The 14,723-nt window shown below is 42.0% G+C and overlaps 1 protein-coding gene across 3 annotated transcripts in view; it reads left to right on the plus strand.

Annotated features, from left to right (window-relative positions):
* Positions 1-14,591, plus strand: part of sema4ba (sema domain, immunoglobulin domain (Ig), transmembrane domain (TM) and short cytoplasmic domain, (semaphorin) 4Ba) — a 47,387-nt gene extending 32,796 nt beyond the window's left edge. For all 3 annotated transcript variants that reach the window (XM_079345892.1, XM_079345893.1, XM_079345891.1), the window contains exons 3-15: positions 3,454-3,614; positions 3,791-3,853; positions 4,751-4,849; positions 5,328-5,439; positions 5,635-5,751; positions 5,975-6,132; positions 8,713-8,894; positions 9,559-9,709; positions 9,905-10,115; positions 10,205-10,320; positions 10,715-10,872; positions 10,989-11,080; positions 11,285-14,591. In XM_079345892.1, the coding sequence (XP_079202018.1) occupies positions 3,454-3,614; positions 3,791-3,853; positions 4,751-4,849; positions 5,328-5,439; positions 5,635-5,751; positions 5,975-6,132; positions 8,713-8,894; positions 9,559-9,709; positions 9,905-10,115; positions 10,205-10,320; positions 10,715-10,872; positions 10,989-11,080; positions 11,285-12,060 (2,396 nt within the window). In that variant the 3' untranslated portion in view covers positions 12,061-14,591. The remainder of the gene's footprint in view (positions 1-3,453; positions 3,615-3,790; positions 3,854-4,750; positions 4,850-5,327; positions 5,440-5,634; positions 5,752-5,974; positions 6,133-8,712; positions 8,895-9,558; positions 9,710-9,904; positions 10,116-10,204; positions 10,321-10,714; positions 10,873-10,988; positions 11,081-11,284) is intronic.
* The last annotated feature ends 132 nt before the right edge of the window (positions 14,592-14,723 follow it).

Raw genomic sequence — 14,723 nt, forward strand, 5'->3', positions numbered from 1 at the left:
AAAAGATGCCAGAAAAAATATACATACAAATAATCAGTGCAAAGAAAATTTGAGCATGTCATTTTAAGACTCCTGTATTTATTCCTTAAAGCTTTTATTAGAGAATGGGAAAGAATTGTCTAATAATGACCTCAGAGGAATATGGCATGTTTTAATCTATTTTTCTTATTATTAGATAGGACAGCTGAAGAGAGACAATATATGCTGGGAGTAGAGCAAGACTTGCAGCTAAGGTCGAATTCGAAACCCATGACTGCTGTGCTTAGGACTGTTGCCCTTTTACACGGGGTTGGCGTCATAACTGCTAAGCTAACGGCGCCCCGGCATGTTAACCAAAGGGATTATCCTAAAAGTTGATCACTGTGCTCCTAACATTGTGAATGGAATTCTTTGTGCGGGCACAAACCCTCCTGGATCTCTTTAATGATACTCAATTACAGAGGCCGTTTTGTTTTTCTTTGTCAGCTGTGGTTGCCGACAATGATAGTGGTGATCTGACTCCAGACAATAACTGAATAGATATACTTCTCTGTGAAAATCCGTCAAAACTTTTGTTTTGATTCCAGCGTTTGGCCTTTGTCTTTCGTGCTCTGTAAATCGCTGTTAAACTTGCCTAAGGCTCTGTGGGGAGAAAATTGAGGGGGCTAACTGTACCAGCACTCTATTTATGCTGAAATCACAGTGACAAGGAAAGAGAGCATCCCCATGAGTCCATGTACAGTACGTCGAGCAGAGCCTCTTGTGGTTTTAGAGACAGATTTAACTACAATATGGGCCTGTGTTGCCATGGTGACGGGCTGTTGTTTTCCTGAGGGAGAGGAAGTCATTCACCCTTCTGTCCCTTCCCACTGAGGTGAGGTTATACCAGGTTACATGTTCCACAGGGTATGAACCACACAGTGTGCCAATTTTCAGCACAACTTAATGACACCTCACTCTTTCTGGACTGGGTTTGTTTTATACCAGGATGTGCCACAAGTTTAATTATTACCACCAGCAACTGTGGTTTTCATCCAGTATGAAACAAATGCCTCTCTTTCAAAAGGGAAAGTCACTTAGGGTTAGAAGAACTTTGTATTGGTAGCAGGGGAGGGAGGAGGGTTGAGAGTTATTTTTCTCTTGTCATGATTCTAAGAATCTGATTCTTTGAGAGCTTTGTAGGAGTAACTCATGGTACTAGAAAGCTTGATGTATACGCCCCAGGTTTCCCACCCTAGATTTTGAATGTATTTCTTCACTGATTTAATTGAATGAATGTATTTTCTACCAACAGCCACTCCACCCCTTCCAGCTGAACTAGATCACATATATCAGTGGGTTTAACACATATTTATATTAAAGGAAAGAAAAGAAAAAGAATGCTTAATATTATACACACAAGTCACACTATGTCAATTACTTAATATAGATACAGACCAAGCCCTGATTGAATTTGTTTTATTAGCGGTTATCTGAAATGTATTCTTTAATTAAAAGATCATGAGTACAGTGGAACAAGTCCAGCATGTTATGTTATTTCACATTTCTTCAGAGGGAGGATGTTGATTCAAGAGGAGAGTCTGAGGAAAATATTAACTCTAGGCAGGGCCTTGATGTTTTTCAAAAGTGAAACACTCTGTTCAATCTGCACTCATCTTCATACAGTCGAAACATTTACATAAGACAGCATTTCTCTAATTCTCATTCCTAATTGAGTACCTCCCTCAATAAAATGACTGTAGTTCCTTGGTCTGTTATTGTTTCCTCCTTCGTCACATCACGGGGGCAAAGGTCCTGTTTAGTCACATCAGGTTTCCATCAGCTCTCTGCTTCTGTTTATGTTGGCATGCAATTTAGAAACTTTTTTTTTTTAAACCAGAGAGAGCGGTAAAAGACTTCAGCATGCTGCAGATCTGTGGTACACATCAGGAACTTTAAAAAAGTGATTAGAGAAAGCTGATGACCTAACTCTTGTCTACAGTCAGGAGGTGTTGATATAACGGGAGAAAACCATTAATGTACTCTGTGGGAATAGGAGTTTTTTCTTTTCCCTGTGTTTCCTCTCTTCCTGTCACTTACAGTATATGAGGAACTTGCAGAATTATAAAGGTGCAGTTGTACTCTCAAACGCACAGACATGTATATTTCTTTTCCTTAGGTTTTTAATTTTGGATATATCCTGAAGATCTTTAATTCTCCCCTAGCTGCTGTATGTTCTCATTCAAAGCTGATGTCCAATTTCCACATTGATAGTCGGATAAATTCAACTAAAGATACTTGGAATACTAAGGGCGCTTTTACACCAAACCTGTTTGATTAAAAACTTGTGTCCACTTTTTTCAAGTTTAAAGCATGAAAGCTGCCAATCGAACCTTGGTGCAGACCAAACAACTGTACCTGTAACCGTAAATATTGCTTATGCCTTACATCCCTAAAAAGGATATGATTCCTGCCATTCCAACCACGTGAAGCATTTCAAGATCCAATCAATGCAGTAGCAAAAATCTACTCATCTATCCACTAAACTACACACCAGCTGCTTTGGCAAAGGTCCCTAATTAAAGACATAAACCAAACACATTAAATCCATATATATCCATTGATTTCCCAATATCCCGCTTTATTTTCTGTAATATGTTATGTTTGTGAATACAAATCATTCAATTGCGATGCTGGAAGCCCTAATCTGACCTTTGGGTGACACATTGTTTGGCCAATTACAACCTTCCAGCCTATAATAGCCAATGAGAACACAAGTTGATAAAAACTGCCTGCTGCTATTCTGATGTATGTATACCTGGCCAATTCCATGTGACTGTTCCAATGACTGACATAGCTTGTAGCTAAGGAAATTCTAACTCTGGATAGTGCATGCTGCGGCTTTGTTTACTTCCTGGATTTTTAACGTCAAGGAAGCTCTAACCAATTAGAGAGCATTTCCTTGCATATCACATGTTTTGGTCTGCTTGTAAGGTGTGAACATAGGCAATAATTGAGGTAATTATGCAACAATGTAAGTAAACTGGGCTATGATTCGAAACCAGAGCAAACAATCTTTAGACTTGAAAATGCCCTGAAATCCTCAAGATGTGGTTTTAACATCCCCACTTTAAGTCAAACACTATGCAAAGTTGTTTTTCTCTGTATTTCTTTTGATGAAACCTCATTTCCATCAACGTTAAAAAACAGTAAAGGTTTCTGGGCTGAGCAGTTGTCGCGAAAAAACAAGCTGACTCTGCGAGCCTCTCCTGGAGTGACACATTATGCTAATGTCTTTAATTAAGACAGAAAATGTACAGAACTTGTGTGGTATGCATCAAGTTTGATTACCTGAGCCGAAGCCTCTTCAAAATGCCTCCATTTGCACATTGAAGTGCCTGAGCTTTTAGCCATCATAATGTACTGCATGATAACCTCTTAATGTTTAGCATGCTCAGATTCAACAACGACGTTTCTCCTCTTTTTTTTGTCTAGATGCGAGGGAGAGGACCACCAGAGGTTTCTCAGTCAGCGGGGTCTCGAACTACACGTCCCTCCTCCTCAGTAAAGAAGACAACATGCTTTACATCGGCGCTCGGGAGATTCTCTTTGCTCTCAACCTCAGTGATATCAGTGCAGTCAAGCTACAAAGAAATGTAAGAGCCAAGTGACTGTAAACTGCAGCTTCATTAACAGTATACTGTATCAGTATTAATGTAGTTCAAACTGCACTCCAGTGGTGCAATAAGAATATGGCTATACATTTGATACAGTCTCATACGTCACTGTGATTTTCCTCTAGCATTCATCTGAAAATGTTTCTCTCCTCCAGCTCACGTGGAAAACTCCAGAGAACAAGAGAGCCGAGTGCAGTTTCAAAGGCAAAGACCTGCAGGCGAGTGAACCGCTGGTGTAAAAGCTCAGATAGCTTAATACTTGTATTTACATTACTGCAAGTTTGCTTCTTTCGTCACACCGTTGCACAACACAGACCATCAGTTGTTACTTTCCATTCTAACACTGGGTTTTTTTCCATTCCTTTCAAACAAACTTGATCAATGAGACTCTTTTGTCATCTCAACTTTTAAAGGTTAACTTAGGCCAAGAACAAAGTAAAGTTATGATTATGGTCAAGAGGAACACCTGACCATGAGGATCTTTTTGTTTAAAATGTTAAAAAAAAACACATTCCAGAAATGCTGAGAAAAACAAAACCACATTTTTAGTTTCACTTAGAGAAAGTACTATATCCTGACCTTTCACTTTTTATAAAGATGGACAAATCCTGAGTGATGTCACCCATTGGTTTCTGATGGGCTGTTTGGAATCCAATCCTTGGTGGTCGCCACATTGGAAACGCTCGCTCTATCAAACTTTCAGTCAGCCTTCTGAAAAACGTACAGTTCGCCGCTTCTTGACAGATCAGTCACATCCTTAACAATGAATAATTCATATCCTTCATAAAATCAAAGTAATGAATCCCCTGTACAGTTTGTGCTGATAAAAACATTAACGAATTAGACTTAAATCTTTTTTGTTCCCAACCGTAAACATATTTCTACTGTCAAAACAGACATTTTAATCTGGTGTTTATATGGGGCTTTTGGAGCCAGCCTCTAGTGGACACTCAAGGATCTGCAGTTATCTTGCCCTCCTGCAAAAAAATGTGGAGAATTGTTTAGTACAAATGGAAAGATCCAGACAAAAAGAATATAACGTCATTAAACTTTCTTTAAATGTTTGTTTGTCGACCTACTGATTTGACTCCCAAATTCTTTTGTTTCTCTGACAGACGGATTGCTTCAATTACATCAAGATTTTACTGCCGCTGAACAGCACTCATCTGTATGTTTGTGGAACGTACGCCTTCAGCCCCACCTGTGCTTACATAGTAAGTGTTTATATAAAGCAGTCACATCTGGCAAGACACTTGTTCTTGTCTTGTAGTTTCAGCAGTTTTCATTTGTTGCATTGATGTAAATGAAGAGCATCTCAAATCTGCTGCTGCTTCCTGCCTCTCAGCTCACATAGAAGGCTGGCTGAGGCCCGATCCAAGTGAGATACAATATACTGAATGTGCATTATTTTATTACCTCTTGTACCTCAGGGAAATGGATCCAAATATTTAATGTATGTTATAAGATTATATAAGAATCGACCCACTTTTCAGTTGTTTCCTACAAATCTTTTTACAGCCTTTTAGAAGAATCCATTACAAACACATAGGGATGACCTGCGCTTCAACTTTACCCAGAGACTCACTGACCACCTTCTCGCTGTGGGACAAACAGACAGCAGCCTCTGTCAGAGCAGGTTACAGCTCTATATCTCAACTGTGACATGTGATGTGTGTTTGTGTCCCTCTCCAGAACACTGCCGACTTCTCCCTGGTCCAGAGTGAGACCGGTGAGATTGTAACAGAGGACGGACGAAGCCGCTGTCCGTTCAACCCGGAGTATAAGTCAACCGCAATCATGGCTGGTAGGTCGCAGAAAGGCCGATAGCTGCCCATTAAATTAAGCGTTTTGACTGATGATTTCAGTAAAGGTAAAGGCGGTGAATATGGTGACAAAGTAAAGACGTATCATCTGGACTTCATTAGAGTGGAGGACACTGAAGTTGCCTTTTCCCTCTTGCTTGACTGTGATTAAACTGGTCTTCTTCATTGCATCGCAGATGGAGAGCTGTATGCTGGTACAGTCAGTAATTTCCAAGGAAATGAACCAATCATTTACAAGAGTCTCAGCCAAGGGACTGCTCTTAAAACGGAAAACTCACTCAACTGGCTCCAAGGTACAGAAAGCATGACCACGAATCATTGTCTTTAAATGTTTGATATGATGCATGAAAGGTCCATCATATGAAATGATCAGAGATTCCAGACATTAAAAGTGTTCACCTACCGTCAGAGTTAGTGTGTAGATAAGTCGGTAAAAAAGGGAGCAACTTTTTCCTGGATGTTTGAGTTTTATAACCTGCAGGTTGACCGTTTTTGTTCTCGTTCTTTTCCTCTCAGACCCGGCCTTTGTTGGCTCTGCCTACATACAGGAGAGTCTGCCCAAGGGCAACGTGGTGGGTGATGACGATAAGATTTACTTCTTCTTCAGTGAAGCAGGAAAGGAGTTTGATTTCTTTGACAACACCATTGTGTCACGCATTGCTCGCGTGTGTAAGGTGAGTGATCCTTGAAGGCAGATATGATGGGGCCTTTTTTTTTCTACTTCAGCAACCATCCCTGACACCATCTTATTTGACATAGAAATCAAATGGAACACTCTGTTTTTGTGCTTCAGTTCAATATATTCTCCTACACGAGCATTCAGTATGTGTGCAGTCTTCTTACAGCTCTAATAAGACAAGCCGAGCTCAGTCTTTCCATGCAGTGACGCAGGTTCTCTTGTTACAGAAAAACATTCCTCTCGCATGTTTCCCTCTGTTTGATTCTTTTTCTCCCGATCCTCTCCTCCCTCAATTCTTATCATGTTTCACTAAATATTTGTGTTCAGACAGAACTCGGTAGCCTGTAGGACTTTGGCAAAAGATCCATGCAGAGAAACGTTGTATCTGTCAACCAGCTGACGTTCTTAAACTAAGAGCTTCACACCGAAATTCAGTCCTTACCCATTATGTGTACATAATGTATATTAATGTGTGATTAGTTTCTTAAATGTCACAATCCTGTTCTCCTGATCAAACAGCTGCCTGTCTGAGTGAAAACAGTTGTGTTCATAACTAAATACTCACGTTATTGCTGTCTTTTGATGACTGCTTAGACTTTGTTTGTGTTTCAAAACTGGTGAATTTAGGATTTTTTGTATTTAGTATTTTGATCACAACCTCACAGGTATACATGGAGAGCCTTTATGTTCTTTTTTTTCCTTTTTATCTCCAGGCGTGTTATGTATAACCGGTGCGCACTAAAATGTTGAGTCCGCTGTGTTTCACGCACACGTCGAGATGTTCCAAAATCAGCGCGATGTGAAAACGTGGACTCCTCCCACAGCGTTCCTCAAATATCAACCGCTCAGAGTGGTACCTTTTAAAAGTACGGCTGTGACTCACAGGCACGTCGAAGTCAGAGACTGCCCACAAGGTTGAGGCTGCTGCAGTGTCACGAAATGATCCACTCAGTTTTTTTCTCCACAGATCCAGCTGAGGAAAAGCAGTCCAGTGAACAGAGATATGAAAGACCTGACTCAGAGGTTTTCACACGTAGGGTTGAGATATGCGCCGAGTTCGAAATATCCTCAGACAGATGACCCATAAGGAAATGAGTAATAATGCGTCACTTTATGGGAGTGTGCCTCCCACACACGTCGAGCACGATAAAGCTTTAACATGTTATGTAAATGCTCAGCGGATATATGGTGTCAGTCTGTTTAGATAACACAACACAGTGATCCCTGTTCAAATACGTTCTTTAGTTTAAATCCTCCCTCCCTCTCTTATCCCTCGTTTGACTTGTAATGTTAGCTTCAGTCCCGCTGTTGTTTGTTTATTCAGGTGTTTAGTACACAAGGCTAACTACGGAATGATAAACAGCGTTTTAGCAGGAAACAAGTAGAGCGAAACAAACACATGTTTTCATCTCTGTTTCTCAGAAAGAAGCCACCATTCTCTTCCTGCCATGTTTTTTTTTTTTTTTTTGAACAAGAGAGGCTTTTACAAAAGATTAATGAACAGGGTGCATTTGCTTCAATTATTCAGCAGGCAGTTTAAGCACAGAGCGGCATTAAATTATAAAACTAGGTTTAGCTGGGAGGACTGGAGAGTACACTGCATGTTGCTCATTATCTGCCTGGGTTAGTTCAATAAGTAATTGCTTCAGAAGCTCATGATGGTCATGTGTCATTTCCTTCTCCATCAAGTGCTGCCATTTCCTTTGATTAATGTAACAGTAGAGTGGACTCAAGTGCAGCTTGATGATGAAGGGTTTTTAAGGGTAGTTCAGATCAGTTAGGGTTTCTCCTTCCTCTTCTGCGTTTCACGTTTTAAAAATACCTACTCGTCTAAAGAAGCAACTTTCATCTTGGTAGATCTATACCAGTGGGGGTAATTGTAGAAAATGTTACCATGACCTGAGGGTGTGAGACAGTGTAGGTGGTTCACGACAACATCCCCCCCCTCCCTTTGAATCTCGAGCGCCTTCGTTTGTGTCAGGATCTCATCTGCAGTCAAACTTTCTGAACTCCCTTTGGACTGTTTTGCATTCACCTCAAATTGTGACTGTGTCAAAGAGGTAGCTGCTCTCCATTTAGCAAAGACATCCTGAAGTACAAAGTCAAATTAGTCTCTCCATGTCAAGGAGGCCCGGTGTCAGTTATTATTTTTTAAGGCTTGTTCACACCAAAAGTCACTGTTAAACTCTTTTTCTATTTTATTCAATACACTTCACTTCACAAAGCTTTGACATCAAATCTGCTGCCTCAGGATAAACTCTTGATATGTGTTTTTTTATCTAAGTATTGATAAATGCCTCCTCTGCGTCATGTTGCCAATACTCTTGATCATATAATATGTTATTGTATTTTATGCTATGCATCCACGCCATGGCAACACACTGTATGATGTACATCATTATTTCATGCCTTTTACAAGCCTGTCAGATCCCGTCAAATCAAGCTTCTTCTTTCTTTTTTCCCCAGCTACATTTTTAACGTCATCCCTTCACACAGCTGTCAGACTGACATTCTGGCACCCTCTACTGGCCGTGCATGAGAGCGCTCTGAAACCTCTCAACGTCTTGTGTTGCAGGGGGACACAGGAGGCGAGAGGGTCCTGCAGAAGAAATTTACGACCTTTCTCAAGGCTCAGCTCTTGTGCTCTCTGCCTGATGATGGCTTCCCTTTCAACATAATCCAAGACATGTTCGTGCTGACGCCCAGCCCAGAGGGGTGGGAACACACCGTGTTTTACGGAGTCTTCACGTCTCAGTGGTGAGGACGGACTTCCTCGGCTTTGATTTACACATCAACAAATCTAGTGTAGTGAGACCTTCACATTATGAGAACACAAGTATGAACAAATGTCTCTTAGTTCATGTTATTTAACGCGAATATTTGATTGAAATCAAAATTAGGGAACTAGGGGCGGCAGTAGCTCAGTCTGTAGGGACTTGGGTTGGGAACCGGAGGGTCGCCGGTTCGAGTCCCGGCACGGACCAAGTCCGGAAATTGGTCTGGTAGCTGGAGAGGTGCCAGTCCACTTCCTGAGCACTGCCGAGGTGCCCTTGAGCAAGGCACCGAACCCCAACAACTGCTCTGGGGCGCTCTCTGTGGGCAGCCCCCTCACTCTGAGACCTCTCCATTAAATGCAGAGTGAAAACCAAATTTCCCCTCGCGGGATTAATAAAGTATATGAAAAAAAGAAAAAAAAAAAATGCATGTGAGGCTCTACAGAAGCTGCCTTCAAGGACACTAAGGTCCTCAAGTATTGTGTTCTTTTTGGTTAATGAATGATGGTTGCATGTGCAGTTACATACCCAATAGAGTGTTTTTGAGACTCTGAGTAGATAACGTTGTCCTCTCTTGAAGGTTATAAGATCAGGTTGAAATAGATGATTCATTGGTATTGAGACGAAGCTTGATTTTGTCTCCTCAGGTATAAAGGTGCCTCAGGAAGCTCTGCAGTTTGCTCTTTTACTATGGACCAGGTGGAAAAAGCATTCAGTGGGCGATACCGTGAGGTCAACAGAGAGACTCAACAGTGGTATACCTACAACCACCCGGTGCCAGAGCCTCGACCTGGAGTGGTGAGTAACCCCCTGCTGCCCTCTGCTGGAGGTGTCAGTACAGTGCAGCCTGTCATGTCATATCAAGCGTGCAGGAGATTGAGATATTCCATCATATTCTGAACCAAAAAAAAAAAAAAAGTCAAAGATGAGAAATATCAAAGTGCTTTGCGGCGACAGTTGGTGTCATCATCTGACGTGACATATCCTCCGCAGTGCATCACAAATGCTCTGAGGGAACAGGGCATCTCCTCCTCGCTGCACATGCCCGACAAGGTGCTGAATTTTGTCAAAGATCACTTCCTGATGGACAGCGTCATCCGCAGCCAGCCTCTCCTGCTGAAACGTAATGTTCGATACACGCAGATTGCCGTCCATCGAGTCAAGCCGGCAAATAAGGCATATCATGTGCTCTTCATTGGAACAGGTACTCTACTCTTACAATGGATCAACGGCCCTTTCAATCATCCTGTGTCGCTAGTTTCATCTCATTCGGGTTTCCTTTGTGTGTTGTAGATGATGGCAGGCTTCATAAAGCGATTAACGTGGGGAATAAGATGCACATCATCGAGGAGATGGTCCTCTTCAGCTCCTCCCAACCGGTGCAGCACATTGAGCTGGACACTGAAAAGGTACGGCAGAGTGCACACAGCGAGAGAAACATGCCCAACTCGTTTCACAGAGTTCTCTCATGACCAGCTGACTAAACACACTCACTGGCAGTTTAGAGATTCCATGAGCCGTGACGAGTCAGAGCCTAAAGCAGAGCTCATGTTCGATGAGATAATTACATGCAACCGTCCCTCAGGGGATCTGCAAACAGCTGGGACTGTAACAATCTCCTTAAGTTGCAGCTTTTCTATTATACTTTTGGGCCAGAATTAATACTAATAATGGTTATTAAGGAAGGCAACGTTTGCTGTTCTTTAGATCAGGATCAGACAGAGTTATATATTTCATCAGGAACATTGTCTAACTGTGGGGAATTGTCTTCCTGTCCCCTGCTCTGCCATCTCTCCTCCACAGGGCCGGCTTTATGTCTCCTCTTTCTCTGAAGTGGTGGAGGTCCCAGTCGCTAACTGCACAAACTATCAGAGCTGCGGCGAGTGCATCCTCTCCAGGGATCCTTACTGTGGCTGGAACGGGAGGCAGTGTGTGGATGTCCGACAGGCTGCTCTTAGCGAGTACGCATCCCTCTTGTCAACTCACGCACACGCAGTTCTGTGTCAGCTTTAAGTGAAACATTTCTCAAACGATGTAAAACACAGATGGTAAGAGCATTTCAAAATGTGTGTTTCAGTGCGTGGCAGCAGGATGTTGACGAGGCTGACACGTCAGCTATCTGCAACAAGACGGTGCCAAGCCCACGGTTTGCTAAACCTCCACCTACACGTAAGTGACCTCCTCTTCTGTTGACTGTCGTAGACGCCCAGAGCAGCTCTGTGCTGGCTTTAAGCACGCTTTACCTCCCAGTTTAAGTCCTGATCAGAAATATACTTTGGCATCAAAGTATTATTTTTCTGAATACCGATCTTGAGATTATTAAATGCAAAACCTGACTGCATCCACGTATGTCTCTGCTCTGCTTTCCCACAGGAACGTTGTCTTGCCAGGTGATTATCATCCCAGCCAACACGTTCAAAGTGCTGCCTTGCAAGCTGCGCTCTAATTTGGCTGAAAGGAGGTGGGAGTTCAGTGAGAGCGCGGGTCACTTCCATTACCCCAGCCCAGAGGGGGGGCTCGTCGTCGTAGCTCAGGCTGACAGGCAAGAGACCTACGAGTGCTGGTCAGTGGAGGAAGGCTTCAAACAGCTGCTGGCAAACTACTGCGTGAGGGGCGAGGCCAAGCAGGAGAGCACCACCCTGACAGGCCACTCGCGTACGCCGCAGATCTCCCAGGAGGAGTTTATCATCCTGCCAGGAAAGGCACGCTCGCCGCAGATCAACACGAAGACCTACTGGAACGAGCTGATAGTGGTGTGTGCCCTCTTGGCGTTTTCTCTGCTCGTCTTCTCTCTGTTTGTGATCTACAGGCACCGCGACCACATGAAGTCCATACTCAAGGAGGGAGAGTGCCCGAACATGCAGCAGAAAAAGCCGAGAATAGTGGTCGGGAAACCCACTGAGAACTTGCCACTGAACGGCAGCGCAGTCACAGCGTCGGTTTCCGACCACAAAGGGTACCAGACCCTTAACGACAACTACATCTGTAGCACTCCACCGCACGAGTGCTCGTCGCCTGAAAACAGCAAGAGCTTCTCCGAATCGGAGAAGAGGCCTCTGAACTTGAGGGAAAGCCACGTAGAGATCTCTCCCACATGCCCACGGCCACGAGTCAGACTAGGCTCTGAGATAAAAGACTCAATAGTTTGAGACGTGCTTCATGCAAAAGTGGAGTGACTCATTTTCAACTGGTGCACTTGTTGAGAAAGACACAACAAAAAAAAAACAAAAAAAACGAGGGGACACTGAGGAGCACCAGGCCCTTGGTGGAGAGATATTTCATTACACAGATTTTGCACTTTTTTTTTTTTTGTTTTTTTGTTCTATCCCTGTGGTCCATGTGCATTTCTTATTACTGTCCTCTCACTCCCTCGTACTCAGTGCATTCAAAGCACACTGAAGAAGTTCCAGTTTGCCTTCAGACTTGTTTTTGCACGCACAGCTCACGGGGAATGTATCAAGCGTAGGTTGTAGGTGGCCTGACCATGATTCAGTGATTCATGATTCTGATTCTCACAGCATTGCCAACCAGGTCCGTCCATAAAATCCACTGGCAGTGCTTTGAAAGCCAGAGTGAGATTCAAGCTGGTTTCCGCTGACAGCTGACGCAGTGTGTGCTGTGTTATTTCCTCTTCTCTTGTATGGTAAGAGCGTACCCTTTGCTGAGGCTATGCACGATGTACTGTTCTGTAGCAAAGTAAACACACACACCAAAATATACAAAACAATCCAGTGGCAGGAAGGAGAGAAAAAAAAAAGTCATGACAGAGATTTTTAGAGAGGCTGTGTGCATTCACAGATATACTTATTGTTAAATATAACACTTCAACAGATAAATGATACAGAGCATAGATAAAGAAGACACATACAGTATAAGCAATCACCTCAGTGAACATGTTGTAGAAACTCTTACCACTTTAATCACTACACACACCAAAAAAACCTATGTAGTTAGATATATATTTTTTATTATTATTATTGGTATTGTTAGCTGGTAGAGAGACTCGACTTTCTCCAGTGTTTTCTGTTCTAAATGTTATCAAGGAAAACTCTCATTCCAGGTATTATCTTGAGATAGGCAGTCTATGCAAAGCAAACAATGTGAAGTGGAGGTAAACACCAAGACGGCCTCTCCTCGGGACAGAGTTAGCTTACACACACACACGCACACACACACACACACACACACACACACACACACAGAGACACACACTCTTTGCTTTCATCACACTAACTCTACGTATGCAAGAGGTTCTCGCCATTTTGCTGGTGTCTAAGGGAGAAGGATGCAAAGACATTTTTCGTCGCCATTCTTCAACGTGTCATTCTTCAATACTCTCTCAAGAAAGTATAATCAACATTTGAATAATGCACCTGCTGGTTATTTGACGTAAATAACCATAACAAACATCTCTACAGCATCATCTTTGATAAACACATGAACTGGTGAGAGCTGAAGTATGGCAGACATGCCCTCTGCTTACTTCTTTAAGGCCACTGTAAAAAGGCAATAATAATCATTGTCATCCCATTATTAAACATCATCTTGATTAACCATCACATGTTCCAGACATAATGAATAATAAACCATAAAAGTTGTTAGAGTAACTTTAAAGCATTTGTCATTACCATGGGAGTCTTATTTTCGTTTTTGGCTGTGCAGCCTTCAAAATTCAAATCTCACAAAAAATGCAGGAAGGAGTACTTGCTCGACTCAGAATGCATTAGATTTGCACATGATGCTGAAAAGCCTTAGTATAATGCAGGTTCTGGATTTGATAACAAATCTGCCTTGAGGTAAATGAATAATGCCTTCAGAAATAATAATCAAGAGATGTGCCTCTTGGGCTTATTGAACCCACCAGGTTGTAGTGCTGTTGAGTCGAACACTATGCTTCAGGTGTGACGAGACTGCTCACGCTCAGACACAAGAGTGAAAACATGGAAACACGTGTGATTGGATACTGTCAAGATTGTACTGTGTGGCTTCATGAGGAGTTTTATTTGATCATTTGTTACGGTGGCTTCAACATCTGTCAGGGATGAGATTTTATTCTAAAACTGTAGCACATAAATAACCACTGGTGGACGTTTTGTTTTAATATTGGATTAAAGATAAGCTTAAGTATTACATTACATTTCTCTTAATGGCACTGCAAAAATGACTCGGTGTGAATTTCGAGGACTGGTCACCTATAATCAATGCCAGGTCAAGAAACACTCATGCTCTGACTGTTATTTAAAAACAAAACAAATGGCAGCTTTTGTGAAGTGGCTCTCATCCGAACACTCCTCAATCGACATGCAGAACAAATATTTAGTGGCATTGATTTTGAGTGAAATATGTGCAGGTATTGAACATGCTTTTATCTGAATACAAGCCTAAAAAATAATAACGCCACCAGTATCGTAGTATGTCGTCTGCTCTCTCTAAATAAAACCACTGTAGTCTGGCCTTCTATTTGTGACAGTACAAGTTGCTCAGACTCTTCTCAACATGTGTTGTAAGTAAAAGAGTTTTTATGTAAAAAAGAAAAATTTGTAAATTCAGCTGCCAAAATATTGTGAATTGTATTTTTTTGTATCATACATCACTACTGTTTTCTTCTTTTTTTTTGTATTGTATATAAAAAGCACTTTATTTTAATTTTTCAAATAAAGATCAAATGGATAATTTTCTATTTGAATGGCTCATAATTTTATGAAGTGAAACATTTCTACATAGCCTACAGTGTTTCAGGTTTTATTAGTAGGCCACCTGTGTCACTCTTTAATCTTTGAGGGTGGAGTCAGACAACTTCTGCAAAAGGGGA

This window comes from Symphodus melops (genome assembly GCF_947650265.1).
Source record: "Symphodus melops genome assembly, chromosome: 6".
Lineage (NCBI taxonomy): Eukaryota > Metazoa > Chordata > Actinopteri > Labriformes > Labridae > Symphodus > Symphodus melops.